The sequence below is a fragment of the Rhodotorula graminis genome (genome assembly GCF_001329695.1).
Source record: "Rhodotorula graminis WP1 unplaced genomic scaffold RHOBAscaffold_8, whole genome shotgun sequence".
NCBI classification, from domain to species: Eukaryota; Fungi; Basidiomycota; class Microbotryomycetes; order Sporidiobolales; family Sporidiobolaceae; genus Rhodotorula; species Rhodotorula graminis.
In genome coordinates this window covers 60,551-86,497 of record NW_017264935.1, presented here as the reverse complement: position 1 = coordinate 86,497, position 25,947 = coordinate 60,551, and the positions used below count along the sequence as shown (strand labels likewise).

Genomic DNA, 25,947 nt, shown 5'->3' with positions numbered 1-25,947 from the left:
CTGCTCGACAGCTTGAGCCCGACCGCGAGTGCCGCACCGCCGACGACGACGCCGCCGACCGCCTTTGCCGCGAGGTCGAGGACGCGACTCTGCCACTCCCTGCGGCGAATGACCTCGTCGTACGCGACGCCCGGGCGGAACGTCGTCATGCGGTACAGGCTCTCCCACCGCCCGCCGCGGTCCTTTGTCGGGTCCGAGCGGTCGCGGTCTCGCGGGGCAAAGACGGGGAGCGCGCACACGCGGCTCAGGAGCGAGTCGATCGACTGGCGCAAGAGGTACAGGGGCGACAGGACGCTCGACGCCATCTCGGTGTAGTTTTGCTGCGCGAGCTGCTGGATCGCCGAGAGGGACGGCGCGCGGTACAGCGTGTAGGTCGACAGGGCGATGCCGAGCGGCGTGTGCTCGGGCTTGGGCTTGGCGTCGGGACGCGACGGGTCGGTGGCCGGGACGCAGGGGAGCGCCGGCATGATGGACGAGTAAGGGAGGGTCGAGGGAACGAGCGGCGAGGGCGACGCGCCAAACTCGTCGAGGATCGACGACAGGACCCGCACGTCCTCGAAGCCGCAGTTCATGCCCTGCCCTGCGTGTGAGAGAAACGCGCAAAGAGTCAGTAAAGTTGGCGAGAGCACGACGAAGATCGCGAGGGACGGACCGTAAAAGGGGACCATGGCGTGGGCCGCGTCGCCGATGATGAGCACCTTGTCCTGGAAGTGGTACGGCGACGCCTGCAAGCATCGAGAGGGAGTGAGCAAACTCCTCTTGTCGAAGAGGAAGAGAGAGGCGGGCGCACCTCGACCGTGATGAGCCCGTCCTTGGGATTCTCGCGCCAGTACCGCACGAGCGCCTCGTCGCCCATGAGCTCGAGCGCGTCGGGAAACTCGCGCCGGAAGAGCTCGATGACCGGGTGCTCGGCGCCGTCCTTGTCGGTGTCGGCGCCCTTGTCGGCCCGCCGCGCGAGCTCGGCGTCGATGGTCGAGAAGGTCGAGTCGTGGGCGAACAGGGTCAGGGTGAACGACTTGTCCTGCGCGCAGGTGGCATGTCTACGTCAGTTCACTGCACGCTGTGAGGAAAGAGACGAGGAGAGAGAGCGCGAGGCGCACCTGGTTGGCGAGGGCGATGAGCATGAACTCGCCGCGAGGCCAGATGTGCAGGTAGTTGGGCTCGAGGAGGAACGTCTCGTCTGGACCCGCCGGGATCGAGAGCTCGAGGTACGAGTGGCGCGCGTAGTATTGGTGATAGTCGAACCTGCACGAGGAGAAGTGCGACGAGGGGAAAGGGGTCAGTGACGAGGATCGAGAGGAGCAGAAGGAGGGAGGCAGATAACGAGGGACGCACCGGATACGAGAGCCACGCATCATCTCCTGCCGCACGCGGCTGTAGGCGCCGTCGCCGCCGAGGACAAAGTCAAAGTGGCGCTTCTCGGGCTCGGCGCCCTTGTGCTCGAGGACGACGTCGACGCCCTGGTCGACGCGCAGGTCCATGCCGCTCAGGCGGGTGTCGAACCGGGTCGTGACGCTGCCGCGGCCCGACTTGGCGAGGCCGTCGACGTGGTCGAGGAGGTGGATGCCGAGCGCCGTGCGCGAGATGGAGCGGATGCACTCGCCCTCCTCCTCGTAGCGGCCATAGTCCTGCGCCTCCTTGTCGACGCGACTTTTGCCCTTGCCCTTTGCGATCTTGTGGAGCATGCGGCCGCGCATCTCGATGCCGTCTTCGAGGACGCGGTCGACGAGCTCGTCGCTGACGCTGCGCAGGGCCTCGATGCCGCGCGGCGAGAGGGCGAGGTTGATGGAGCGGGCGCGCTCGGCGTGGGTACCGAGGCGCGGGTCGGAGCGGCCCTCGAGGAGGGTGACGGTCCAGCCACGCGAGGCGAGCATGGCGGCGGCAAGGGTGCCGACGAGGCCGGCTCCGACGACGAGGGCGGTGCGCTCTTGGGCGTCAGCCATGGCGGGTCTGTGTGGGGGTACAGGTGAGCCTGATGTGGCACCCAGAGCTCTCAGTGAACAGGGGGCTCACCGATTGCGAGGGAAGCGTGGTCGGACTGATGAAGAACGAGATCAAGAGGTGGCCGGCGTTGAGGGGTGCGGGTGGCTGAGGGTACAGGCTGTGGCGGTTCTGGTGGGTGCAGCTGAGGTGCACGCAAGCTGCTCTAGTCGACAAGAGCTGTGGTCGAGGCGGTTGAGCGAGCTGGCTCGTCTCTCGGCTCTCGCCGCTCTCTCCTCAATCGCTCGCCCTCAACTGGCTCAGAACCGCTCCTGCAGCGAGCCGGCGTGCTACGCCGCTACGCCTGGTCACCCGCCGCACTGCCTCGCGCCGCCCGCAGGCCTCGTGACGGTCTTCTCCTCTCAGCCGTCCTCGCTTGGAGGAGCTCACCCTCGCTCGCGCGCTCAGCTTGGCAGATCCCTCCTCGCCGAACCTGTGCGGCCAGCCTTCGAGGCTTGGTCAAGCCGGCGCGCAGGCGAGGCGCCTCGGGCGTCCGCCACGGGCTCTCGCCTCTCTGTTCGCGCCGACTGCTGGCTTGCGCGAGGCTATGCTGGCTCTACGGTCGCTCCCGGGCACTCTCAGACGTCTCTTGACGTCAGAGCTCCACGCCGGGACAGCGCTTGCGCTCGCCGACCGGGCAGGCGTGGGCTGCAGCCGCCCTGTTCTCCCTCGCTTTGATTTGGGCATCTCGCAGTCTCTCTCTGTACTTCTCTGCGCTGCACTGAGAGCGTCACGGGAGAGGTTCGCTGCTCTGAGGGTACGGGTTGTCGCTCCAGGTCGACGAGTGGCCACAAGCGCGCTCTCAGGCGAGGACTGAGCGCGCACGCGCTCGGCGGTAGCGCAAGCTTGCTCGCTCTCGGCCTCTCGCGCCCTCGTCCGGCTGCCACAGACAACATCGTGCGTGCGCCAGAGTGCCTCTACAGCTTGCCCTCCCTCGCCATGTCCCTGATGACCTCGATCGCCTTCTCGACGCCCTCGCCCACCTTGTCATTGAGCTCCTCGGGACTGAGCTTGCGCGCCTCGTCGTCGGCGAGGTGCGGCAGCTTCGGGGCGAACGAGAAGGTGAGGAGGAGGTCGTGCGACGGCGGCGGGCCGTACGACACGAGGTTGGTGATGCGGATCGGGGGAGCGGGCGAGGGGGGCGACATTTCGAAGTAGGCCTGCGGGTGAGGCGAGGCGGGTTCAGCGCTGTAGATTGGGGGAGACAAGTCGTCGTCGAGAGGAACAGAGGCTCGGGCTGCAGAAGGGGAAGGAGGAAAGGGACGCACAATCGTCGGCGGGAAGAAGTGGACCTCTTCCTTGATTTCGGGCCCGTCGTTGAAGCGCACTATCCGCGTGACCTGCGTCCGTCGAGAAAGAGTCGTCAGTTCTAGCGGCCGTGCGCGTGCGCCCGCCGCGCCCTCGCCTGCTCCACCTCGGCGCCCCACCGCGAGACCCGACGCTCGAGAAAGAGAGAGAGGGGAGCGAGCGGGCGCACCTTGTCCTCGGTCTCCTCGACCACCCTGCACGCCGTGATGGCCGGCACAAACTGCTGCGGGTTGCGCGCCTTGATCCCGAGGCCGGCCCACAGCTGGTCGGCCGTGAGCGAGGGCGACGAGCCGGGTGGGTTGACGGGCCGCGTGGCGGCAAAGGCGGGCATGCTGAGGCGGTGCGGGTGGGTGGCCAAGTGCTGGTGGGCGAGTGAACGAGGGGCGCAGCGAGAGCGGGAGGTGTAGAGTGGCCAAGGAGCTCGTCCAACTGATGATGCCGTCGACCGCGCGCGGGGAAGGCGGGGGTTGACGGCGTCTCTCGCCGTTTAGCAGCTGCAGACACACGCGACGAGTTCTCTCACACGGCTCGCAGACAGAGAGCCGATGCACCGAGATCGAGGGAGAGAACAACGCCGCGTTGCAGAACCAACTCGACGCCCTCCTCGGCCCTCGTGAGAAAGGAAGACCAACCCGCGCAACCTCCAACCCGCAACCCAGACCGACACGATCCCAACCCTGCCGACGACGCAGCCTCGGACCCCACGGCGCCCGTCCTCCAACCTCGTCTCGACCGACAAAACCCCCGCCCGCCGCCGACTCACTCGCGCCTCCTCGACGTCCCGACCCGCCGTCCAACCGACCTCGTCCAACGCGTCCCGCACCAAGGAACTCGCCGCAGCGCCGCAAGGGAAAGCCGGCCCGGCCTCGTCGCTCGTCGACAAGGAGAAGGGAATGAGCACGCAGGGAGGCCGGCAACGGCGACGCGGTGGGTCGCGAGGTGGAGGACAAGGGGAAGGACGAAGAGGGAGGAAAGAGAGTCGAGACGAGGAGGCGAGAGCTGGTGACGAGTCGAGGAAGGAGGGAGAGCAGGTCGAGGGAGGGAAAGGAGGGGGGAAGGCGGGAGAGGGGAGAGGGGCGTGCGCGCGCCGACGAGGACGGAGCTCGTTGCGGCGACCGGGCGACGCGCTTAGAGGCGACGACCGCGGCGACCACCCTTGCGGCGGGTCGAGTCGGTCGGGACCGGGGTCACGTCCTCGATGCGGCCGATGCGCATGCCGGCGCGGGCGAGGGCACGGAGGGCCGACTGGGCGCCGGGGCCCGGGGTCTTGGTGCCGACACCGCCCGTGGCGCGGATCTTGATGTGGAGGGCCGTGATGCCGATCTCCTTGCAGCGGGTCGCGACGTCCTGGGCGGCGAGCATGGCCGCGTACGGCGACGACTCGTCACGGTCGGCCTTGACCTTCATGCCACCGGTGACACGGGCGATCGTCTCGCGGCCCGAAAGGTCGGTGACGTGGACGAACGTGTCGTTGAACGAGGCGAACTGTGGGCGGGTCGGGAGCGTGAGCGAGAGGTTCCTCCTGGTGCAACGCGGGCTTGCTCGAGGGTGCGCCTGGATGGCCGCCTCGGCTCGCTCGACTTGGGCGCAGAGCGCCGTGCGAGTGCTCTCGACGAGTGCGCAGCCTCGCACAGGTGCCGACTCGACAGAGGAGAGAGAGGTGGACGCACGATGCGGGCAACGCCGAACACGAGCTCGCCCTCCTTGACGTTGGGGCCGAGCGAGGTGACCTGTGGCGGTGAGGTGCGAGTGGGTAGGGCATGCAGGCGAGTCGGTGGTGGTTTGGTGAGGACGAGGGAGGGAGGGAGGAGGGAGAGGGTGAGCGAAAACGGCGACGAGGGGAGGAGAGGAGGGAAGGGTTGACGGACGGCGGCGTCGGCAGCGGGCTTCTGAACCTTGGGGGCCATGATCGTCTAGGACGGAGCTTGCGGTTGCTTAGAGCAGGGGCGGTGAGCTGGAGGAGAAGAGAGGAGAGGCGACGGCGCGCTCGTCCCCGCCGAGCTGCGACGATTCGAGCCAACAGCTCGTTGCTCTCCTCACCGCTGCCACGCCCTTCGTGTGCACCTAGCTCGCTCCTTTCTCCCACCACCTCACACCCACACCCAACCGCCATCATGGGTCGCAACAGGCGCAGCCGCACCCCGTCCAACCCGTGAGCTCGCTCTCCCTCGTGGGCGGTGCTCCCCTCCCCCTCCACTCAGGAGCACGCTCTGTGTCCGCCTGAGCATGCTCACACAACTGACCAACCCTTCCACGACCCACAGCAAGAAGAACCAGGCCACCGACATCAAGATGCGCCGGTACAAGCGCGACATGGACCAGATCCACGCCGACATGAAGGACCAGGGCGCATCTAAGTTCAAGGAGGACCTCGCCAAGAAGGACCTCGAGGACATCCCAGGTGCGCCCCCTTCGCTCTCCCTCGACCGCTCCCTCCTCCCTCGAGACTGACCTTCCCCCCCCGCCCTCCCCCACCTCGCGCGTCGCAGGCCTCGCCCAGCACACGTGCGTCGCGTGCTGCCGCTACTTTGCCGACGCCGTCTCGCTCGAGACCCACCTCCGCGGCAAGCCCCACAAGCGCCGCCTCAAGAAGCTCGCCGAGGAGCCCTACACGATCGAGGAGAGCCGCCGCGCCGTCGGCCTCGGCGTCGACAAGGGCGAGTACGGCCGCAAGAAGGAGCAGGAGCTCAAGGACGAGGCCGAGCGCGTCAAGGCGGGCGCGCCAGAGGCGACCATGGAGGCGTGAACGGCGCCGTCCTCGTCCTCGTCGAGGTCCTGTGCTCCCGGATTCGCGCCGGCGTGGCGGCGCTCTTCCCGGCCCGCCTGTCGTGCGACTCACACTCGACGACGACTGTCGACGAACGACCTCAGCAGAAGCGCTCGTCGGCGGCAACGTCGGACCCGGACCTCCTCCCCTCCTTCCCCTTCCCTTCTCCCTCTCCCGTCCACCATCGCGCCGACAGCCCTTTCCTGCGCCCGCCTTCACACGACTAGACCTCCGTCATCCTTGCGCCTGTTGTACTCGTCACGGTTGTCCCCAGCTGGTTGTCCTCGAGCCTCTCCCTCTTGTACGAGCTTGTGCAACAGCGTCTCTCGCCTCTTTCCGAGTCTCTCTTTCCGTCGCGATACAGAGTTTAGAGCGAGAGTCGACTCTGAAGAGCGAGAGCAGGCGGTGTCGAGGATTTACTCAGTCAGGCGGACTTAGCGAGGGCGCGGCCGGACCGAGGGTCGACAGAGATCGCGGCGGCGGCGGCGGCGAGACGAGCCGACAGCTGCGCTCCCTCTTCCCTCTCTCCTCACTCTACTTCTCTACTTGCCACCATGTCCAAGCACCTCCGCGAGACTTTCGCCGCCAAGGAGGAGCAGGTGCGCCCCTTCTCACTTCCCCCTCGTCCTCTGCGCCGTCGCTCACCGTCATCATCGTCCTCCTCCTCTTCCCCATCCTCGCCCGCTCCCCGCTCGACTCGACCCTCGCCTGCCGCCGTACCGTCCCCTGGCCTCGCCCCGCCAACCCGCCGCACCACTCGCAGAACTCGCCCGCGTTCGTCACCTTTTTGACGGCGGGCTTCCCCTCGGTCGATGCCACCGTCCCGCTCATGCTCGCCATGGAGCGTGGCGGCTCCGACATCATCGAGCTCGGCGTCCCCTTTACCGACCCGCTCGCCGACGGCAAGGCCATCCAGGAGTGCAACAACGTCCGTCCTCCTCTCCCCCTCCCTCTCGCTCGATAGGGCACTCGCTGATCGTGTGCCCCTGTACCACCTCGCAGGTTGCGCTCGCCCAGGGCGTCGACTACAACAAGTGCCTCGAGTTTGTCAAGGAGGCGCGCTCGCAGGGCCTCAAGACGCCGGTCATCCTCATGGGTCCGTCCTCCCTCGTCCTCCTTCTCCTCGTCGCTCTCACAGTCCCTGAATCTTTCCTCTCCCACCCCTGCGCAGGCTACTTCAACCCGCTCTTGGCACACGGCGAGGAGCGCGCGGTGCGCGACGCCAAGGAGGCCGGCGCCAACGGCTTCATCATCGTCGACCTGCCGCCCGAGGAGGCCGTCGAGTTCCGCAAGATCTGCACGCGCGAGGAGTGCGTCCCTCCTCTTTCTCTCCCTGTCGGTCGGGTTCGAGAGAGATACAGAACCGCGCACTGACCCTCGAACGCCTGCAGGGTGTCGTACGTTCCCCTGATCGCGCCCTCGACCTCGACCGAGCGCATCAAGTTCCTCGCGTCGATCGCCGACTCGTTCATCTACGTCGTGAGCAAGATGGGCACGACGGGCGCGTCGGACAAGGTGTCGTCGTCGCTGTCGGGCATGCTCGACCAGATCCGGTCGCTCCTCCCGCACGAGATCCCGCTCGCGGTCGGGTTCGGCGTCGCGACGCAGGAGCACTTTGAGGAGGTCGGGCGCGTCGCCGACGGCGTCGTCATCGGGTCGCAGCTCGTCCAGGTCATCAAGGACTCGGTCACGCTCGGCCCGGCCGCGGCCGCGAGTGCCGTCGAGGCGTACTGCCAGCGCGTGTCGGGCAACCGGGCGCGGTCGGCGCCGCTCCCCAAGCGGGTCGTGAGCGACGCCGACAAGGTCAAGGAGGTCGAGAACGTGCAGGAAAAGGTCGGCAAGGCGGCCCGGTTCGGCGACTTTGGCGGCGCGTACGTGCCCGAGGCGCTGTACGACGCGCTCGAGGAGTTGACGACGGCGTACGCCGACGCACGGGCCGACCCCGAGTTCTGGAAGGAGTGGGAGGCCGAGTTCGGCTACATGAACCGCCCGAGCCAGCTGTACGAGGCCAAGCGCATGACCGAGCACTGCGGCGGCGCGCGCATCTGGTTCAAGCGCGAGGACCTCAACCACACGGGCTCTCACAAGGTGCGTCCTCCTTTCTCTCTCTCTCTTTGCCCTCGAGCGCCGTCACTGACTCTCTCTCTTCCCTCGTCCTCGTCACCTCCTCCTTTCTCTTGCCCTCTCGCCTTCTCCTTCCTCCGTCCCGCCAGATCAACAACGCGATTGGCCAGATCCTCCTCGCTCGCCGCATCGGCAAGACCCGCATCATTGCCGAGACGGGCGCCGGCCAGCACGGCGTCGCGACGGCGACCGTCTGCGCCAAGTTCGGCCTCGAGTGCATCGTCTACATGGGCGAGGAGGACGTGCGCCGCCAGGCGCTCAACGTGTTCCGCATGCGCATGCTCGGCGCCAAGGTCGTCGCCGTCGCGAGCGGCACCAAGACGCTCAAGGACGCCATCAGTGCGTCGTGCTCGAGCCCCTCATCTCCTCTCGCGAGCAGCGCCTGACCCAGCTTCTCCCCCTTTGCTGCAGACGAGGCCATGCGCGACTGGGTCACCAACCTCACCAACACGCACTACCTTGTCGGGTCCGCCATCGGCCCTGCGCCGTTCCCGACCATCGTGCGCGACTTTCAGAGCGTGATCGGCACCGAGATCAAGACGCAGCTGTACGGCCTCACGGGCAAGCTTCCCGACGCCGTCATCGCGTGCGTCGGCGGCGGCAGCAACGCGATCGGCACCTTCCACCCGTTCATCAACGACAAGTCGGTGCGCATCGTCGGCGTCGAGGCGGCGGGCGAGGGTGCGTCCCCTGTCTCTCACTCTCTCTTTCCAAAGTCCCTCGTTCCTGACCCTCGTCGCTCTCTCTGCAGGCGTCGACACGGAGCATCACTCGGCGACCATCTCGCGCGGCACCAAGGGCGTCTTCCACGGCGTGCGCACCTACATCCTGCAGTCGGCCGTCGGCCAGATCATGGGCACGCACTCGATCTCGGCCGGGCTCGACTACCCGGGCGTCGGCCCCGAGCACGCGTGGCTGCACGAGACCAAGCGCGGCGAGTACACGTCTGCGACCGACGAGGAGGCGCTGCGCGGGTTCCGCGCGTGCACCCAGATGGAGGGCATCATCCCGGCGCTCGAGACGAGCCACGCCGTGTGGGCCACGATGAAGCTCGCCAAGACGCTCCCCAAAGAGGCCAACATCGTCATGGTGCGTCCTGACTCTCGCTCCCTCCCTCTCTCTCTCTCTCCCTCTCTCCCTCTCTACCTCCCTCCCTAACTGACCCTCGTCCACCTTACGCAGACTCTCTCTGGTCGCGGCGACAAGGATGTGCAAGAGATCTCGGAGATCCTGCCGGGCAAGTGGGCCGACAAGCTCGACTGGCGTGCGTCCTCCTCTCCCTGTCCCTCCTTTGTGGTCCGAGTCCGAGCCTGACACCTTCTCCCTCGTGTCGCAGACGTCGACGGCAACGCCAACGTTGTCAAGGGCTGAGCGTCGCACGCCGCCTCGTTCCTCCTCACGACTTGGTAGAGCCTCTCTTTTGTCTTCCTTCCTCTCGAACGCTGCGGTGCAGTACTTGCCGCGGCGGCACCTGTAACATTGCGCACCCTTGTCTATGCTCGTCGTCGTCGTCGTCGTCGAGAGAGTGTGAGCGCTCGAGCCGCTCTGGCTGCTGTCCGAGGCCACGGACTTTCCGGCTCGGTCCTGGGCCCGCTCGTGGCTCTTCTCCCTCTCCCTCTCTCGCATCTCTCGCTGTGAATGCCCTTGTCGTCTCTCGCTGCGCCAGAGGTGGACCCGGCCCTCGTCAGCTCAATTCTCGCCGTCGTCAAGCCCGTCTCGTCTCGCTTCGCCATCGCCTCTACTTCCTCCTCGACAACTGCCCCCAGTGTCCAGTTCACGACGGTCACCATTCTCGAGGTGATCTACCTTGCGCCTGCCACGAGCGAGGCGTCGCCCACTGCGGCCAAGGGCTCGGTCGCAGCTCCCGACGCGAGCAACCTCGCCTCGATCGCGACCGACTCGTACGACGGCCTCAGCTTCGTCCAGCTCGGTGCGTCTCTCGTCTTCTCTGTCTCTCTGGTGGCGAGGTCGAGAGCGGAACCTGACCCATTCGTGCCCGCACAGGCGCCGCCTTCTCGACCGTTTTCGTCGTCGTACTCGTCATCTCCTGTTTCGCCGCCTTCTTTCTCCGCCAGGCGGGGCAGATGCGCCGTCTCATGGAGGTCACCGACGAGGAGGAGCTGAGCGATGTCGGCCTGGGCGATGGCGGGACGAGGGCGGGTGAGCGCGCCAGCCGCGGCGGTACGAGGGGCGAGCGGCGAGGATTAATCCGTGCGTCGTCGTCTCTCCCATTCCTCCAGCCGTGTGGCCGTTCCAGCTCCGTCGACGAGTACTGACGATGCCCACTCGCGTCCTGCAGCAACTCGTGGGCGGGCCAGGAGCGACCGCCGCGACTTGACAAGCGATTCGAGCGACGGCGACGAGGATGTCAAGCTGTAACTTTGCCTGGACGCTTCGGCTCTTCCTCTCGTTCCCTCTCAAGCTTTCGCAGTGGTCAAAGGCGACAGGAAAGGCGAGACTGATCGAGAGGAGCGTGAGCGAAAGACGAGAGACGCTCGGCGATTCGGCCTTCTCAAGTGCGCGGACACTCCGCGCTCACTCCTCGTCCGCGCACGGGCGTGCTCTTGCGCTTGCCGAGCTCTGCCGGCTCGAGTCGTCCTCTCTGCTTCCCTCCTTCTGCGCCCACACCATGAAGCGGCGACGCACGCGGACTGTGCTGCCGCTCGCGCTGCTCTGCCTCGCATGGCTGCCTTTCGCCTGCGCAGCGCCAGACGTCGCCGAGGACGCTCCAGCGACGTCGCTCGAGAACATGCCGACGCTCACGTCGAGCAGCACGGCCGACGAGGTGCAGACGATCCCGGCGCAGATGGGCGCAGGAATGCGAGGGGCCCAAGCGTACCAGGAGCAGCAGTCGTTCACGTCGTCGCTCGAGAGCGCGCTCAAGAGCGTCGAGGCGACCCTGACGGCTGCTGCTCCGTGGGCGACGAGCACGACGGGCATGCAGCCGTACAAGGACGAGGAGGACACGGTCGTCGTGCACAGCGACGGCGGCATCACGTCCGTCCTCTCTCTCGCTCCCTCTTCCCTCCCACCAGCGCCGAGCGACAACTGACTTTTGCCCGGCGACACAGGTACGCCTGTCCAAACAAGGGCGACGAGTGGGTCGTCGAGGACCTCACCGACTCGCTCTCGGCGCACACGGCGACCGGCGCCGGCTGCTACATGAGCTACTCGTTCAAGGGCGAGTCGTCCCTCTCGCCTCCTCTCTCCCTCTCTGTTCCTCTCTGACGATCCTCCCACCCACAGGCGACGGCATGCAGATCTGTGCGTCGTCTCGCCTTCTGTCTCCGGAAGAGGTCCGTGCGAGCTGACCTTCTCACTCGAGCAGACGGCGCGAGCGGGACCGACGGCGGCGTCTTTGGCTGCTCGTGCGTCCCTCTGTCTCTTCTCTCGTCTGTCGTTGTCGAGGAGGACGCCAGTGTTCGCAGCGGCGGTCTGTGCGGGCGAGCGTACTGACCTTCCTTGCGCAAGGGCTTTTTGCACGCAGGGTCAGCGCGAGCAACCGCAACTACACCGGGTGGTGGAACGCGTACGGAGCGAGCAACACGTACAAGCCGTTCCAGGGCTCGTGCGCGATGCAGGGCCTCGGCTGGGACGACCACACGGTCCAGCTTGTCAACTCGCCTTGTGCGTCGACCTTTTCCATCTCTTCAATGCGCCACTTTCCGCCCTCGTCTCGTCCAAGCCCTGACTCTCTTGACCTGCAGATCAACCCGGCAAGATCTGGTTCACCGGTGCGTCCTCTTCTGGAAAAGACTCTCCTCGGCGGCCTTCTTAAGTCGCTTCTCCTCCTCGCCTGCAGGCCTTCGCTACTCGACCAACAAGACCGAGATCCCATGGGAGACGCACTCGTGGGACGCGTGCTGCGCCGGCTACACGTTCCCGGACGGCGTCGCGACGACCGTCGAGAGCAAGCCGACCGCGACGGGCTCGAGCGGGTCGACGCTCGCCGGCATGAGCTCGGGGACGGCTCTCTTCGTCGTGTACGTCCTCGCCTCCTTCCTCCTCATTCCCTTCTATCCTGACGAGCCGACGTCGCAGCTGCGGGCTCGGTGCCGTAGTCGTTCTCGCCTCCTTACTCGTCGCGTGCGTCGTCATATTTCGGGAACCGCCTCACGGCCTCTCACGTTCTCTCGTGGCCCTGACCTATGACATACACAGAATGATGTGCTGCAAAAAGCGTCCCGCCGCCGACGACGCCGGGCCCAAGAACGCTCTGCGAAAAGCGCTCGACAGCGACTCGGACGATTCGGGTGCGCCGACTTCCTCATTTCTTCCTCTCTCTCCCTCTCTCTTTTCCGAGGTCGAGCTCGAGCGTCAATCCTGACTCTGGCTCGTGCGCGCAGAAGAGTCGCAGCCTCTGCACGGCAAGAATCGCAGCCTCGGGCGGCGACGGCGCCACAGCGACGACGAGTCGCGCACGAGTGGGACGAGCAGCAGTCAGAGCGGCAGCGGGAGCGAGGACATGGGCGAGAAGAAGAGGAGGAGGAAGAGGAAGCGGCACGGCGGGTAGCGCTGGACTCGGGCGAGCGGGCGACGACGGCGAGAGTGAGGGACAAAGAGTCGTTGCTGCTGTAAAACTATCACGTATGAACACTGCCCTGTCGCCATCGCTGTACATCGTCCTCGAGCCGTCTATGCGTCGCTGTCGTGGTCGGAGCTCGTCCGCCGCGAGTCGGGTCCGTGAAAGTGCTCGTCGAGCAGACCTTGCGCCTCCTCGTCTCGGCCGTGCTGCCCTCGGTGCGTGTCGAGGCCGTAGAGGAGGTAGTTCTCGCCAACGAGCGACTTGGCGACGAACTGCAGACGGCCCAAGTAGTGTCAGGAGAGGCGAAAAGAGAGGGAAAGAGAGAGAGAGAGAGAGAGCGTGGGCGCACCATGAGCCGGTCGAGGCGGTTGACGACGGCGTACGCCTGCGACACGCCGGCCGAGAAGCGCAGGTAGTCGAGCGAGCAGATCGTCTCGAGGTTGACGTGTTTGGGCAGCCCTTCTGCGACCTCATCGTCGCCGAGCGTGACCTCGTAGCCGTACACGTGCCCGGACGCGAGAACCTCGGGCGACTTGAGGAAGCGCTCGAGGAGCGGGTTGTAGATCCAAGGAAGGGGCGTGCCGTGATCTGTGTGCGGGGCGAGAGCGTCAATAGCTGAACCCGGGCGAGAAAGAGAGAGGAAGGGGCGCGAGCGCACCGAGAGCGCTCGAGATGAGGTACAGCGTCGTGAGGACGTCCTGCAGGAAGCGCGGGTTGGCGAACTGGGTGCGGTGCAGGAGCGCCTTGGTCCACTTCGAGTCGAGCTTGGCGAGGACGGCGCAGAACTGGCCAAGCTGGTCGAGCATTTCCCTGCGCAAACGAGGAGGGTGAGCGGCCTGTGCGAGCCAGAGGGCACAGCCAAAGAGCCGGGACGTACATCTGCAGAGCTTGAAGAGAGGCATCTGCAGCAAAAGGAGGGTCAGTCCGAGGAAAAGAGGTCGAGGAGGAGGGAGGACGAGGAGAGGTGGGACGCACACAGGTCCGAGGGCCAGTCGCCCTGCAGGCTCAGCTCGTACCGAGCCATAGCTCGAGCTTGTACCGTGCGGTTGACGCGCATGCGCAAGGCGGCGAGGTTCTTGACGATGTTCTTGGGCGTCTTGGTCGGGCCGTCCTTGCAGTTGGCGTACGACAGGATCTGGCACAGGACGTCGCCCATGCGGCCAATGACCTTGGCGTAGGCGAGGCGGATCGTGACCTTCTGGCGAGTCGAGGGCGGCACGAGCGCCCACACGAACGCGATCGAGATCCCGATGAAGACGCACACGAGCCGCTTCCAGGCAACGTCCCACCTGCGACGGGCGCAGAGCACTAGGTCGAGTCGCTCGACGACTCGAGAGGTAAGGGAGTGAGACGCACCCGTAACCGACGCTCGACAGAGAAGGGTTGTGCGCGTCTTGCCACCTGCTCGAGGGAGGAGGGTCGGTGACGGCGCGACTTGGGAAGGCAGAGAGGCTCGAGGGACGTACGAGTAGCCGATGACGAGCATTGCCGTGACGGAAGGAAGGATGGCAGTCATGACGGGCTGCATGTGGACGCGGTAGAAGAAGATGAACGGCCAGGCGACCGCACAGACCGCGCCGACTGCGACAGGGTGACCTGTGCCGGTCTGCGCCGCGATCGACCAGAGGGCAAGGCCGACTGCTGCGCCGGCGACGGTACCGAAAACCCTGACGAGGTAGCCGAACGCGACGTCGCTGTGGAGGGAAGGCGAGGGTGAGCTTCTGTCCCGGCAGAAGGGAGAGTACGAGCGCGAGACGGACCCGAGGAACTGGTTGCTGGTGAGGGTGATCATGACGAGGACCCAGACGCCTCGGTTCTTCTGGAAGAAGTAAGACGTGCTCGGGAACTGTGGGCGAGAGAGGAGGGAAAGGTCAGATTCGTCTCGAGAGGCGAGACGAGAAGAGGCGGACGAGGCGGGACGCACCATGGCCGGCAGCGAGCAGAGACCGAGCAGAACGGCGCTCTTGATGCCGAACAGGACGTCTCGCCGGCTGAGGAGGTCGAAGAAGCCCGTGACCTTGACGCCGACGTACTGAACGAGGCTCTTGGGCGGCGCGCTGTCCGGGTTTCGAGGCGCCGAGAAGGCCGACGTGTTGAGGTCGCGCAGCTCTTGCGGGTCCTGTGAAGGAAGAGTGTATGTCAGGGACGGTCGGGGATGGCAAAAAGGGCGGGCAAGAGGACGAGGAGGAGGGCCCAAACTCACGTCCTCGTCGTACTCGTCCGTCCCGGTCGCCCGCGTGAACCGAGCTTTGCGCCAGTTGGGCCACCAGATCCTGCAGACGGGACGAGGGAAAGATCAGGGCCCAGGCCGAGAGAGGCTCGAGAAGGAGAGGGCCGAGGGCAGAGGACGCACTTGGGCCGCCGCCGCTTTGTCTCGACCTTGAGCACCGTCTCGAACAGGTCGACGAGCGCCTCGCCCCACCCGAGGAGCGCATGCTGGTACTGGAACGCCCAGAACAGGCCCCGGTGGCTCGGCTGCGTCTTCATCTCGTCGGCGCCGACCTCGCCGCGCACCTCGGCGCCGAAAGGGTCGAACAGGCGGGCGAACGGGCGCACGACCTCGAGGCGCTTGTCGTCACGGTACAGGGCGAGGGCCGCCTTGAGCTTGTCGAGCTGGGCGCGCGACACCTTGACGAGCTTCTCGACCTCGTCGTCGTTGTACCGAACGAGCGCGCGCCACGTGTCGTCGAGCGACTTGAAGCGGTGGATGACCGTGACGAGGTGCGAGACCGACTCGTCGAGAGCGCCCAGGAGGTCGCCGCTCGCCTTGGACAGGAGGCCCATGAGCTCCTCGAGATGCTCCTCGTCGCGCCTGTGGATGTTGAGGGTCAGGTGGCCCGGACAAGTATTTCGAGCTCGTCGAGAGAGAGGACGCACGGGTTGTGAAGGTAGTCCTCGAGGTCGGCGTAGGTCTGCGGCGGTGGAAAGGTCAGGCTCTGCGGTCGACGGACACAGAGAGCGAGGGGGACGCACCATGGACTCGACGACGCCGACCGGCTTGACGTCGAGATGAGGATGCAGGACGTCGTGCAGCAGACTCGGAAGCGAGATGTGGCTGCTCGAGTTTTTGCCGTGACCATGACCGTGACCGTGCGGGCTCGACCGGTTTCGAGAACGTGACCGGTGGCGCTTCTCCCTCGGGAACCGCGTGTAGTGCCCTTGAGCATGGTGCGAGTGCGACTCGGCGTCGTGATGATGATGATGATGAGGTTGTCGAGAAGCTGCGTCGTGCTCGTCTCGGTCGCGGCTCGAGGAGGAAGTGAGCTCGGCGAGGTCGACGAGCGAGGTCGACGACTCGTCGCGCGTGCGCATGCCCGGCGACGACTGAGCGCGCCCGATGCGCGGTGGATGAAGCGGTGCGGCGTCGTGCGCAGGCGAGAGAGGCGACGACGGGTACGCCGGGCTCGACGACGCGCCGTTTCCTCGGGGCGAGCCCGGCTCGCGCTCATGGCGGATCCGGCTCAGCGCCTCGCCAAGGGCAGCAGGATCGGCGGCAGAAGGCGCCTCGCGGCGACCGCGAGTCGGCGACGACGGGCGAGTCGAGCCCGGCGTGTGGTCGGGCGAGTTGGCCCGCGAGCGGCCCATGTGCAGGACGAGGTCGTCCGCCGCCGGCCCGCCCTTGGCGTCCGACTCCTCGCGGTGCAGGTGCTTCTCGACGACGGCATGGAAGAAGGCGAACCCGCTCGTGCGCGCGACGAGGATGCGCAGGTTCTGCAGCATGGCCGACAGGTCCCGGCCGCTCACACGGGCGAAGCTGATCTCGCGGCTCAGGTTGGCCTCGGACGCCGTCATGAGGCCGACGATGCCGTTGGCGGCGTTGGCGTTGGCCTGGATCGACTTGAACTGAAGCCACTCGGACGAGCGCGGGTTGGCGGCGAGCATGCGCGACTGGTCCTTGACGACGGCGTGCATCGGGCCGAGGACAGCGATCAGGCGGTCGGAGAACTGGTGGGCGAGGGTCTCGGGGAAGACAAGGAAGGTGGCGGCGAGGGTGATGGCCTGCTGGCACGCGAACGGGATGAAGAAGACGAGCTGCAGGGCAAGAACGATTCAGTTCGAGTCCTCGACGGACGAGCCGGCCGAGGAGAGTAGACTCACGCCGATCGAGTAGTATGGATAAGGGAAGAGGACCGCCAAGGTAAGGCAGACGATCTGCAGGTCGAAAAGTTAGCCACGTGGCGGTGCCGCCCGATGAGCGACGTGAGGACGCACCAAGAGGATCATGGCAAAGATGGTGCCAAAGATGACGGGACCGGGTCCAACATAGCCACGTAGCCAAAGCTGTGGAGGAGAGACGGTCAGTACGGCACTCGGTGGAAGAGGAAGAGAGAGGGAAAAGGTGGACGCACGAAGAAGCCGCAGCCGACGCCGAGGAAGATCGCGCAGACGGCCGACGCTCCAGGCTCGATGAAATCGCCGTGATAGATGCCTGGAGGATGAACGGAATGTCAGGGCCGAGGGCGTGGAGGAGAGGAAGAGGACGAGGTCGGCTCGACGAGGGCGGGACGCACCTTCTTGAATGGCAGTCTGCACCTGCGCAGCTGTCATGCCTGCTTGAGCATACCGCTGGACGGCGTAGGTCTGGAAGTCGGCTTGGCTGAAGCTCCAGGTCGTGCGCGAGGCGTGCGCGATGGCGACTGCGTGAGGGCGAGGCGGCATCGTCAGGGCCGACCGGGACGAGACTGTGACAGGGATAGAGGGGACGCACTAGCGATGCAGGCCCAGGCCCAACTGACAGCGACGAGGAGGAACTGGAAGAAGGTCGTCTCGAGCTGAGCAGCGATTGGCGAGGCGGCCGGCGAGATGACCGAGACGACGAGGACGAGGAAGGCCGCCCGGCCGAGCATGTTGAGGCCCGACGTGCAGAGCACTGTGCAAGGCAAAGGTGTCAGAGGTACTCGCACGGCGAATGCGCGAGAGAGCGAGGGGGAGGGACGCACTGAGGAGGAGCCCGCACCAGGACGCGACGCTCGCCCGGATGACGGGCCGGAAGCCCTTCCAGTTGAGGTGCGGCTTGATCCACACAAGAAACCCAGGAAGGGGCGGCAGCTTGCGCTTGAGGGCGGGCGGCGTCGTCTCGGCCGGTTGAGCGAACTCGGGGCGGTCAAAGCCCTTGCCCTCGACCTCGTCCTTCTGCGGCGGGGCCGCCGCCTTGTCGTCCGACGACTCGCCGTGCCGGGGCGACGTCGTGTCGCTCGACGCTCGTCGTGGCGCTGGCGGGTAGCCCGCTGCCCGTCCCTCCTGCTCGCCGCCCTCGTCGTCCTCTCGCCCGCCCTCCTCGACCGACGCTCCTCGGCCGATCGTCACCAGATCTGGCCCCGCCGCAAAGCCGACGTGCTTCTCCTCCCGATCGAGGTCCCTCGTCTCAGCCGGCGAGTCCTCCCTCGACGACGGCGCCTGCTGCCCCGCATCCTCGACGACGATGGCCGGCACGCGCGGCCGAGGCCGCTCGCGCTCGTGCGGGCGGTCCTGGTCGTGCTCTGGCTCCGATTCGCTCGGGTCCTCCGAGTCGTCGAGCGTGAATCGCGGTCTGCGGGTTGCTGAGGCGGCGGGGGGCATGCGATCGAGTTGCGAGCGATGAGGGGCGAGGTTGAGCGAGGATGGGCCGACAGGGGCGATGCGTGGGGCGATAGGGGTGCTGAGAGTCGTCGTAGACTGCTCGCCAGCGTGTGGCTCCAGCAGGGAGCGTGTAGAGGACGAGGGAGGCTGCTGAAGCCTCGCCGGCCGAACTTGGGCTCGACTCGTCGTTCAAGCCGACGCTTGCACCGCCTCGCTCTCTCGCTCTCTTTCACAAACCGAGAGCAGGCTGGAAAGTCGTAAAGTGCACACAGTGAACTGTCTGCAACGGGAAGCCTGCGCGCCGTCAACGTCCTCCTGCGCTCCCAGGCCCTGCTGCGCCCGGACCCTGCTGCTGCTGCGAGTGCCACGCCGCCCACGCCGCCTGCTGCTCGTCGGCCTGCTGGTGCTGCGGCGCGGGAGGCGCACCCTGCTGCGCGTAGTAGGGGCCGGCCACCGGCTGTGCGGCGCCGGGAGGCGCGCCGTGCTGGTGCGGCGAGCCCGGGTGCGGCTGCGGCTGCGTGTGCTGCACGGGCGGCGGCGACGTCGCGCTCGCGCCGTAAGGCGCCCTGACGTACGCGTGAGCGTGTCCTGCGCCGACGGGAGGCGGCGAGCCGGCGCCGACCGACAGCTGCGCCATGTGCTCGGCGAGCGGGTAGCCCTGCTGCTGCTGCTGCTGCCCGTGCGCAGGCGGCGGCGGCGACGCCGCGCGGTCAGGGCCGTAGGGCTGCGTCTGCGACGGGTAGCCCTGGGCCGGGGCGGGCGACAGCGCGGGCGCAGGCGCGCCCTCGTGAGGAGGAGGCGGCGCGGCCGCCTGCGCAGGCCAGACCCACGCGCCCGTCTGCGCGTCCCACACCGGCTGCGGCGCCTGCTGCGCCTGCTGCGACTGCTGCGGCTCCGCCTGACGGTGCGCGTGCTGCTGCGCGTCCGGGCGCTGGTGCTCGCCCGAGTGCGCAGGTCCCGCCGCCGCCGGCGCGGGCGAGCCGGCCGCCTGGAGCGCCGCGACCTGGGCGTTGTACTCGGCGAGCTTCTGCTGGTACTCGGCCATCTGGCGCTCGTACTCGCGCTGCGCCTCGTCCTCGGCGCTGACGGGCGGCGGCGCCTGCTGGTACTGCGGCTGCTGCTGGTGCTGAGGCGGCGGCTGGTGCTGCTGAGCGAGGGGAGGGACGGCGTGGGGAGGTTGCTGAGGGTGGTAGGACGAGGGAGGCTGGTGGTAGGGCGAGGCGCTGTGCGTGGCGCCAGGGTGGCCGTAAGGGTCGGCGGACGGGTGGGGCTGCTGCTGCTGGTACGACGAGGCGAAGCCGTTCTGCTGAGCGTAGCCGTGCGAGGCTGCGGGAGCATCTTGATGAGCACGCATGCGACAAAGAGAGGCAGGGAGAGAGAGAGAGAGGAGGGCGCACCGTGCATGCCCGCCATCTGCTCGTATGTCGCCCGAGCCCGATCTACCTTCTCGTGCATGGCCTGCAGGTCGGCTGTCGGGACAAAAGAGAGGTGAGCTCACGTCCTGTCAAGTGACGGCAAGCTCGGCGAGGTAGGGAGAGGAGGACGCACCCTGCTTCTGCTCGTACTTGCGGATCAGCTGGACGACCTTGGGCCGCAGCGCCATGCTCGAGTTGTACAGGTCCTGCGGGGAGCACGGGGTCAGTGGACGCTCTGCTCGACAGCCGAGAGAAAGAGAGGAGCGCAGGACGGACCGTGAGCTCCTCGTTGTCGGCAAAGTCCTCGCCCCTCGCGCGCAACTGGTGCATGAGCGCGAGCAACTTGTCGACCGCCGCCGCCTGCGCCAAGATCTCGGCTTCGGCTGCGTCCGGGTTGGGCGCCGTTGCCGCCGAGGCAGCGCCGTGCGAGGCGCCGCCAGCCGGGGAAAAGTCCTCGGGGAGCTCCTCCTGCGCGACAAGGACGTGAGCAACCCGCCCGACCGGACAAGAGAGAAATGGAGGACGCACGATGTAGTTGGTGGGAAAGATGCCCGTCCTGCCGCGAAGCTCGCCCCGCCACCACTCCTCGCTGACCTTCTCGAGGACCCGGATCGTGTCGCCGCGCCTGAACGGCAACTCGTCGCTCGACTCGCCCTCAAAGTCGTACAGGCCGCGCACAAAGCTCGGGCCCCAGTTCGAGGCGGACGGGCGAGCGGTGGAAGGTGCGGGTGAGGGCGAGCGTGCTCGGGCGGACGAGGACGAGGGCTGGTAGTTGCGGCGAGGGTCGGCGAGGGCGGCCGACTCGGCGAGGGCGCGCTGCAGCTCTTCTTCCTCGCGACGAAGAAGGTCGTCCGAGGGGCCTTTGGGCGTCGGCGGGCGCTCGGGATGAAAGTTGTGCCCTGCGAGAGGCGAGGGTGCAGGCGAGTCAGGGCCGCTTCAGGAGGTCCAAGCAGGCAAGAGGGCGCACCTTGACGCTTGAGCGACTCGTACGTCTCGACGAGGAGGTCGAAGTCGGTGTTGTTCGGGTGCTCCTTGACCCACGTCTCGATCTGCTTGAGCGCCTCCTTCTTGACCGTGTCGTGCGTCGTCTGGAGACGAGGAAGAACAGTCAGGTCTGCTCGCCTCCCCAAGCCCGCAAGAGGTGGAAGTGGAAGCTCACGCGGTCATTGACGAGTCGCACGAGGGCCTGGGTGAACGCCTTGCCGCTGATCTCGCGGTGGAGCGAGCCGCTGCAGTTGTTGACGAGCGCGCCAGCGAGCTGGGGGAGGGGAGGAGGAAGAAGATGGTCAGCTCTGATCGCCCTCCTGCCGGTACGGGATCGACTGCAGGACGGGAGAATCGGGCGCACCGTCAACGAGAAGAGCTGAACGTTGGCACTGCGGTGCGTGAAGCGCTTCTGGATGGCGGCGACGCAGTTGCGGGCGCTGTAGACGGGGCAGGACGAGTCATTGGTCATGTCAAGTGCCACCGAGTCGACACACACGCCAGTACGCAGGCTCGGCGGGAGGGAGGGGGGAGAGAGAGGCGGTGCACGCACCCGGTCTCGCCGTCGTCGTTGACCTTGTCGCACACGTTGAGGGCGACCTCCCAGTTGATCTCGGTCTGCTTTTCGTCGGTCGCCTTGGCTGCGCGCAGGCGAGAGTGGCGACGAGGTGAGCTGTGGTTCGTCGACGTTGGCCGAGGAGGGGGAGGCGTGGGAGCGGGCTCACCGACGACCTCGTCGTACGGGTTGGCTGGTCGACCGAACATGGCGAGTAGGCGCGTGTCCCCGAGTGTGGCCCTGGGCGGTACTGAGGTCGAGGGGAGGAGGAGCGACGAGCTCGTGGAGGTGGGGGAGGGTGACGAGCCGGCGAGGACGGGTGCAGACAGGGGGCTCGAGGTGGGCTGACGGGCGGTGCGAGGCTGCAGCGTGTGCTAGTCTAGCTGTGCGAGCTGGTAGTACGCAGCGGTGGGCGGTGCACGAGCGACGAGCTCCTCCTCTCCTCCTCCTCCTCGTCATCTCCTCTCGCGTGAACACCGCTCTCGCCTCGCTCGGCGGCTGAGCGACTCGCGCGACGCTACCTCGGGGTGCTCTCGGACCGCTCCGAGCCTCGAGCCGCATCCCGGCGGTCGACCTCGCTGGCCCCGCTTCCAGCGACCCGCCATCTCGCCCCGATCCCTCGTCCTCGTCGTCTCGTCACGGCGGTCCAGCTCTTCTCTCGGACACGCCCACGTGGAGCCTGCCACGGTGCAGATCCCCCAGCGATCCGGCCTGCGGGTCCACGGAGCCGTGCGAGCTGCCGTACGTCCGCTGCTGCTCGCCTCCTTCGACTTCCTCTTCAAGCCCCTGCCGACATCTTCTCGTCCGACCCACCCGTCCGAGCCTAATACCGACGACGCCTCGGCCCGCCATGCGCCCCTCCATCGCCTCGTCGACTTAATGCACGGTGCGCAAGCCCCTAAGCACGATCGCCTGCCGCCTGTCGGCGTCGCCTGGCGGTCTAGGTTGTCTCTGGAGCACGATCTGGCGTGCAAGATGCGAGCCTCGGCGGCCGACCGACGCGTTCGGCGCCCGTTGAGGCTACAGAGCACGGAACGCCGCTCAAGAGAGCGCTCGTCGCGGACCCCGTCCCCTCGTCCCGACTCTTCGCGCTCTCTCTCTCGCTTCATACCACGCATCCAGCTCCCGCGCAAGTGCCAGGGTTCCGCCTTTCCCGCCGTCCCGACCTCGTCCAACACTCTCCTTCGACCCGAGCATCCCGGCGCCTTCTCGAGCTCGTCTCTCAACCCTCCCCTCGCCGACCTCTCTCTCCTCTCATTGCCGCCTCCCGAGCATCGACGATCCACGCACACCGACGATCACGCGCCTCGAACATCACCGCACGTCGCGCCACGATGCAGCTCTCGCTCGCCATCCTCGTCTCCCTCCTCTTCGGCCTCGTCGCGCACGCCGCACCCCTCCCCGCACCCCTCCCCGCACCGCTCACGGGCAACCCCAAGAACCTCGCCGCCGCGGTCAAAGGGTCCACATCATCGTCGTCGACAACAAGCGCCGACCCTGTCGCGGCGTCGCTCGCGAGTAAGCTCGCCGGCATCACCAAGAGCCTCGGCAAGCTCCCTGTCCTCGCCGTCCCGGCCCTCCTCGAGCCGACTACGACCGGTCTCGTCATCAAGGTCGTCTCGAAGGCGCCGGTCGTCAAGAACGCCAAGGGTGAGCCCGTCTTTCTCTCGAGCACGTCGCTCCTTCGCCCAACTGACTCTGCTCCCCCTCTTCCTCCCTCGTCCAGCCGTCTCTCGTCGCGCCGTCCAATTCGTCAACAACCCCAAGTCCTCTCCGAGGCAGACGACGACGACCACCAAGGGGAGGACGACGACGACCAAGGTGTTCGGCACGTCGACCGGGCCCGTCAAGGTGCCCGTCGCGACGGCGGCGCACGTTGACAACCCGAAGCACGCCTTTTCGCCCTCGCCCGCCGTCAAGCTCGTCAAGTACACGTTGACGGCGCCGGGCGGCAAGACGACGGTCGTCGAGGCGCAGGGGTCGTGGTCGCACCCGGGCGAGCCCAAGCGTGCGCTCCCTCTCTCTCTCTCTTTCTCCCTCGCGGACCGCTCCTGACGTCTTTCTTTCTCCGTCGCAGCCACGCACAAGGCATGACGCCTCGATACAGCATAGACACTCGGCGGAAGTGTGGCTCCCTCTCTCTCTCACGGGCGGAACGAGTGTGCTTGGGCGCTCGTTCCTCGGTGGATGTGGCTTTCGACTTTCGGTTGTCCTCTCCCCTTCTTGGTTATCTTTTGGTCAGTGCGAATCGAGCACCATATCCTGCCGCCCGTCGTCGTCCACGAGAGCGAGAGCGAGAGGCGACGATCCTCGTTGCGCGGTGGCAGCTCGCCCGCGCTCCCTCCTCCTCGACCGCGTCGCTCGACCTCCAGCCCTCCTCGCTCGAGCAGCACCGACTCGGCGAGCGACACACCAGTACCAGCACAGCACCAGCACGCCCTCCCACCGGGCCCATGTCGCAAGCCCGCGCCCCGTCTCACGGCCGCCATCGCTCAACCTCGGGCGGTCCCGTCGGTGGCTCTGCCCAGGGCGAGTTCCGCCCGCCGCAGGACACGAGCGCCGACCTGTACGACGTGTGCAACGCCTTCTGGAGCGCTGGCCACGGTGGGAGGAGGGACGCCGACGGCAAGGAGTCGGACTGGGGCAAGGAAGGGTTCGAGACGGTCCTCGGGCGGGTCAAGAGCGCGAGCAAGGGCATCGAGGACATGCGGGCACTGCTCAAGGAGAGGTGCGCCCCTCCTTCCTCTCTCTCTCTCTCTGGTCGTGCGCGGTCGAGCCAGGGTGTGCCCTCGAGGTGGGGAGGACCCGGCGGCGCCTCTCGCGACAGCGCGGCGGCTCGCTGTGGGACATGAGCGACAGCGGGCTGTGCGGCCAGCAGCCTGCGGGCCCACGCCCGTGTCGCCTGCGGGAGCAGCAGGACTCGCACCTCCAGCTCCTCGCGAGCTGACTCTTCCCTTCTCCCACCTCCCTGCAGAGCTTCCGCGTCCGAGGACTACGCCAAGCGCCTCATCAAGCTATCCAAGCACCCGTTCGGGACCGGCGAGACTGGGTGCGTCGAGTCTCTCGTCCTCCGTTTCCCCCTCGCCCTCGCCGAGCCGCCAACTGACCTCCCTCGCCGTCGCACAGGCACATGGAGCGCGCTCAGGTACAGCTCAAGAACGAGCTCGAGAGCTCGGCCAAGAGCCAGCAGGACCTGGCGCAGCTGTTGCGGAACCAGGAGGCGACAGCGGGCGAGTTTGCCCAGAAGAGGGACTCGCTGCGCAAGGCGGTGCGTCCTGCCCTACTCTCGTCTCCCGACTCGCGAACGTCCTCCTGACGACTCTTCGACCCGTCTACAGCAACAGCAGAACGTCGAGAAGCTGTGGAAGAACCTGCTGAACCAGCGAGCGCACGTCGTCAAGGTGCGTCCTCCCTTCCGCCCACTCCCGCATCTTCGTCCCGGCATCGCCCCTGACCCAAACCTTCCTGACACAGGCCAAGGAGAAGTACGAGGCGGACGCCATCCAGATCAACGCGCTGCACGCGCAGGCGTCGCTCCTGCAGGGCAAAGAGCTCGACAAGGTGCGTCGCTCAGTCCGCTCTCCTTCTCTCGTCCCGTACTCACTCGTTCCCCCCTTCAGGTCTCGATCAAGCTCGACAAGGTGCAGCAGTCGGTCGAGGTCAACGAGCGCGACTACAAGAACTACGCCAACGTGCTCAAGCAGACGACCGCGTGCGTCCCTCTCTCTCTCTCTCTCTCGTCGGCTCCCGAGCGCCGTATTGACTCTTTCCGCGACCTGCAGCGAGTGGAATATGGCGTGGAAGGCGTTCTGTGACGTGCGTCCTCGCTCTCTCGCCCTCGCAGGCTGTCCGGTCGAGCTCACCTTGTCCCGTCCCTCCAGCTCGTGCAAGACCAGGAGGAGGAGCGCCTCGAGTTCGTCAAGTCGCGCATGTGGGACTACGCCAACGGGCTCTCGGCCGTCGCGATGCAGGAGGACGAGGTGCGCCCCCGATTTTTCGCCGGCCTGCCCGTCTTTCCCTAACTGACTCGCCTTTTCCATCTCGCAGTCGGCTGAGCGCACCCGGACCGCCCTCGAGCAGTGCGACCCCAAGGTCGACATCCGCATCTTCGTGTCGCAGTTCGGCACAGGCAACCTCATCCCCGACCCGATCCCGTTCGTCGACGTCAAGGCCAAGGAGGCGCCGCCCAAGCAGGGCTACAAGTCGGCGCGCTTCATCCGCTCGTCGACTCGTATCCCGGGCGTCAAGCACTCGCCGTCGGCCGTGGGCGACATCACGCGCGCGCTCGGCCAGCAGCAGGCGCAGCCGCCGAGGCAGGGCGCAGCGCAGCCGATGCAGATGAGCCGGTCGGGGAGCCAGCCCGAGGCCGTCGCCGCGGCACGCCCGCAGTCGCGCTCTGCCAATCGAGCGTCGAACCCGAACCTCGCCGCCGAGAGCGCCGCCGCCGCACCGGCCCCTTCCCCTCAGCAGCAGCACTTCCCGCCGCCGCCCTCCCACCCGACAGCTCCCCCTCCCGACGCCGCCCTCTCTCCTTCCCGTTTTGCCGTCTCGCCCTCGGCCAACCTGCGCGCGCGCCCGTCGTCCGAGCACATCACCCCGGCGTCGACCTCGCCCGCCAAGCCCGGCCACATGTCGGCGGGCGCGTTCCAGAACCGCCTCTCGCTCGTGTCGCCCTCGCTCGGCAGCAGCGCGAGCGCCATCGGCGAGTCGAGCGAGACGAGCTCGCCGA

The 25,947-nt window shown here is 67.0% G+C and overlaps 11 protein-coding genes across 11 annotated transcripts; 6 read left to right on the top strand and 5 right to left on the bottom strand.

The window, feature by feature from the left end:
• Positions 1-74: 74 nt before the first annotated feature.
• Positions 75-1,925, bottom strand: RHOBADRAFT_27614 (uncharacterized protein; the record flags this gene model as incomplete). Its single annotated transcript, XM_018412796.1, has 5 exons — positions 1,336-1,925; positions 1,101-1,245; positions 791-1,021; positions 653-725; positions 75-580 (listed from the first exon to the last, which is right to left on the bottom strand). Coding segments are annotated over exons 1-5 (1,494 nt in total), but the record flags the coding sequence as incomplete, so codon positions are not given.
• A 937-nt stretch (positions 1,926-2,862) lies between these two features.
• RHOBADRAFT_37115 (uncharacterized protein) lies at positions 2,863-3,619 on the bottom strand (the record flags this gene model as incomplete). Its single annotated transcript, XM_018413408.1, has 3 exons — positions 2,863-3,140; positions 3,249-3,320; positions 3,458-3,619. 3 exons carry the CDS (start codon positions 3,617-3,619, stop codon positions 2,898-2,900), a joined length of 477 nt encoding a protein of 158 aa, XP_018270210.1. The 3' UTR covers positions 2,863-2,897.
• A 797-nt stretch (positions 3,620-4,416) lies between these two features.
• On the bottom strand, positions 4,417-5,195 carry RHOBADRAFT_44645 (uncharacterized protein; the record flags this gene model as incomplete). The annotated part of the gene is made up of 3 exons (XM_018414459.1): positions 4,417-4,773; positions 4,959-5,018; positions 5,157-5,195. The coding sequence occupies 3 exons, from the start codon at positions 5,193-5,195 to the stop codon at positions 4,417-4,419; spliced, it is 456 nt and encodes a 151-aa protein (XP_018270209.1).
• A 143-nt stretch (positions 5,196-5,338) lies between these two features.
• Positions 5,339-6,034, top strand: RHOBADRAFT_54015 (uncharacterized protein; the record flags this gene model as incomplete). The annotated part of the gene is made up of 3 exons (XM_018417112.1): positions 5,339-5,440; positions 5,553-5,689; positions 5,778-6,034. Exons 1-3 carry the CDS (start codon positions 5,403-5,405, stop codon positions 6,032-6,034), a joined length of 432 nt encoding a protein of 143 aa, XP_018270208.1. The 5' UTR covers positions 5,339-5,402.
• A 575-nt stretch (positions 6,035-6,609) lies between these two features.
• RHOBADRAFT_54014 (uncharacterized protein) lies at positions 6,610-9,679 on the top strand (the record flags this gene model as incomplete). Its single annotated transcript, XM_018417111.1, has 10 exons — positions 6,610-6,654; positions 6,819-6,983; positions 7,058-7,151; positions 7,227-7,365; positions 7,447-8,143; positions 8,269-8,518; positions 8,591-8,860; positions 8,931-9,268; positions 9,362-9,443; positions 9,516-9,679. 10 exons carry the CDS (start codon positions 6,610-6,612, stop codon positions 9,548-9,550), a joined length of 2,115 nt encoding a protein of 704 aa, XP_018270207.1. The 3' UTR covers positions 9,551-9,679.
• A 138-nt stretch (positions 9,680-9,817) lies between these two features.
• On the top strand, positions 9,818-11,407 carry RHOBADRAFT_44642 (uncharacterized protein; the record flags this gene model as incomplete). Its single annotated transcript, XM_018414458.1, has 4 exons — positions 9,818-10,109; positions 10,184-10,339; positions 10,885-11,176; positions 11,251-11,407. The coding sequence occupies 4 exons, from the start codon at positions 9,818-9,820 to the stop codon at positions 11,405-11,407; spliced, it is 897 nt and encodes a 298-aa protein (XP_018270206.1).
• A 26-nt stretch (positions 11,408-11,433) lies between these two features.
• On the top strand, positions 11,434-12,692 carry RHOBADRAFT_44641 (uncharacterized protein; the record flags this gene model as incomplete). Its single annotated transcript, XM_018414457.1, has 8 exons — positions 11,434-11,443; positions 11,508-11,547; positions 11,667-11,806; positions 11,887-11,913; positions 11,982-12,162; positions 12,221-12,265; positions 12,341-12,432; positions 12,526-12,692. The coding sequence occupies 8 exons, from the start codon at positions 11,434-11,436 to the stop codon at positions 12,690-12,692; spliced, it is 702 nt and encodes a 233-aa protein (XP_018270205.1).
• Positions 12,693-12,725: 33 nt separating this feature from the next.
• On the bottom strand, positions 12,726-18,263 carry RHOBADRAFT_54013 (uncharacterized protein; the record flags this gene model as incomplete). Its single annotated transcript, XM_018417110.1, has 19 exons — positions 12,726-12,976; positions 13,054-13,292; positions 13,363-13,514; positions 13,582-13,606; positions 13,680-13,993; positions 14,061-14,105; positions 14,171-14,398; positions 14,465-14,550; positions 14,629-14,823; positions 14,908-14,977; positions 15,058-15,516; positions 15,582-15,616; positions 15,678-16,736; positions 16,803-16,856; positions 16,917-16,985; positions 17,054-17,133; positions 17,216-17,341; positions 17,413-17,574; positions 17,645-18,263. 19 exons carry the CDS (start codon positions 18,261-18,263, stop codon positions 12,815-12,817), a joined length of 4,179 nt encoding a protein of 1,392 aa, XP_018270204.1. The 3' UTR covers positions 12,726-12,814.
• Positions 18,264-18,504: 241 nt separating this feature from the next.
• On the bottom strand, positions 18,505-21,491 carry RHOBADRAFT_54012 (uncharacterized protein). The gene is made up of 10 exons (XM_018417109.1): positions 21,388-21,491; positions 21,216-21,303; positions 21,027-21,102; positions 20,838-20,936; positions 20,646-20,766; positions 20,207-20,577; positions 19,955-20,146; positions 19,812-19,884; positions 19,661-19,732; positions 18,505-19,589 (listed from the first exon to the last, which is right to left on the bottom strand). The coding sequence occupies exons 1-10, from the start codon at positions 21,425-21,427 to the stop codon at positions 18,568-18,570; spliced, it is 2,154 nt and encodes a 717-aa protein (XP_018270203.1). The 5' UTR covers positions 21,428-21,491; the 3' UTR covers positions 18,505-18,567.
• Positions 21,492-22,552: 1,061 nt separating this feature from the next.
• Positions 22,553-23,312, top strand: RHOBADRAFT_44638 (uncharacterized protein; the record flags this gene model as incomplete). Its single annotated transcript, XM_018414456.1, has 3 exons — positions 22,553-22,868; positions 22,945-23,226; positions 23,296-23,312. 3 exons carry the CDS (start codon positions 22,553-22,555, stop codon positions 23,310-23,312), a joined length of 615 nt encoding a protein of 204 aa, XP_018270202.1.
• Positions 23,313-23,671: 359 nt separating this feature from the next.
• Positions 23,672-25,924, top strand: RHOBADRAFT_44637 (uncharacterized protein; the record flags this gene model as incomplete). Its single annotated transcript, XM_018414455.1, has 9 exons — positions 23,672-23,946; positions 24,193-24,267; positions 24,345-24,486; positions 24,557-24,619; positions 24,693-24,779; positions 24,839-24,930; positions 25,001-25,034; positions 25,100-25,198; positions 25,266-25,924. Coding segments are annotated over 9 exons (1,526 nt in total), but the record flags the coding sequence as incomplete, so codon positions are not given.
• Between the last annotated feature and the right edge of the window lie 23 nt (positions 25,925-25,947).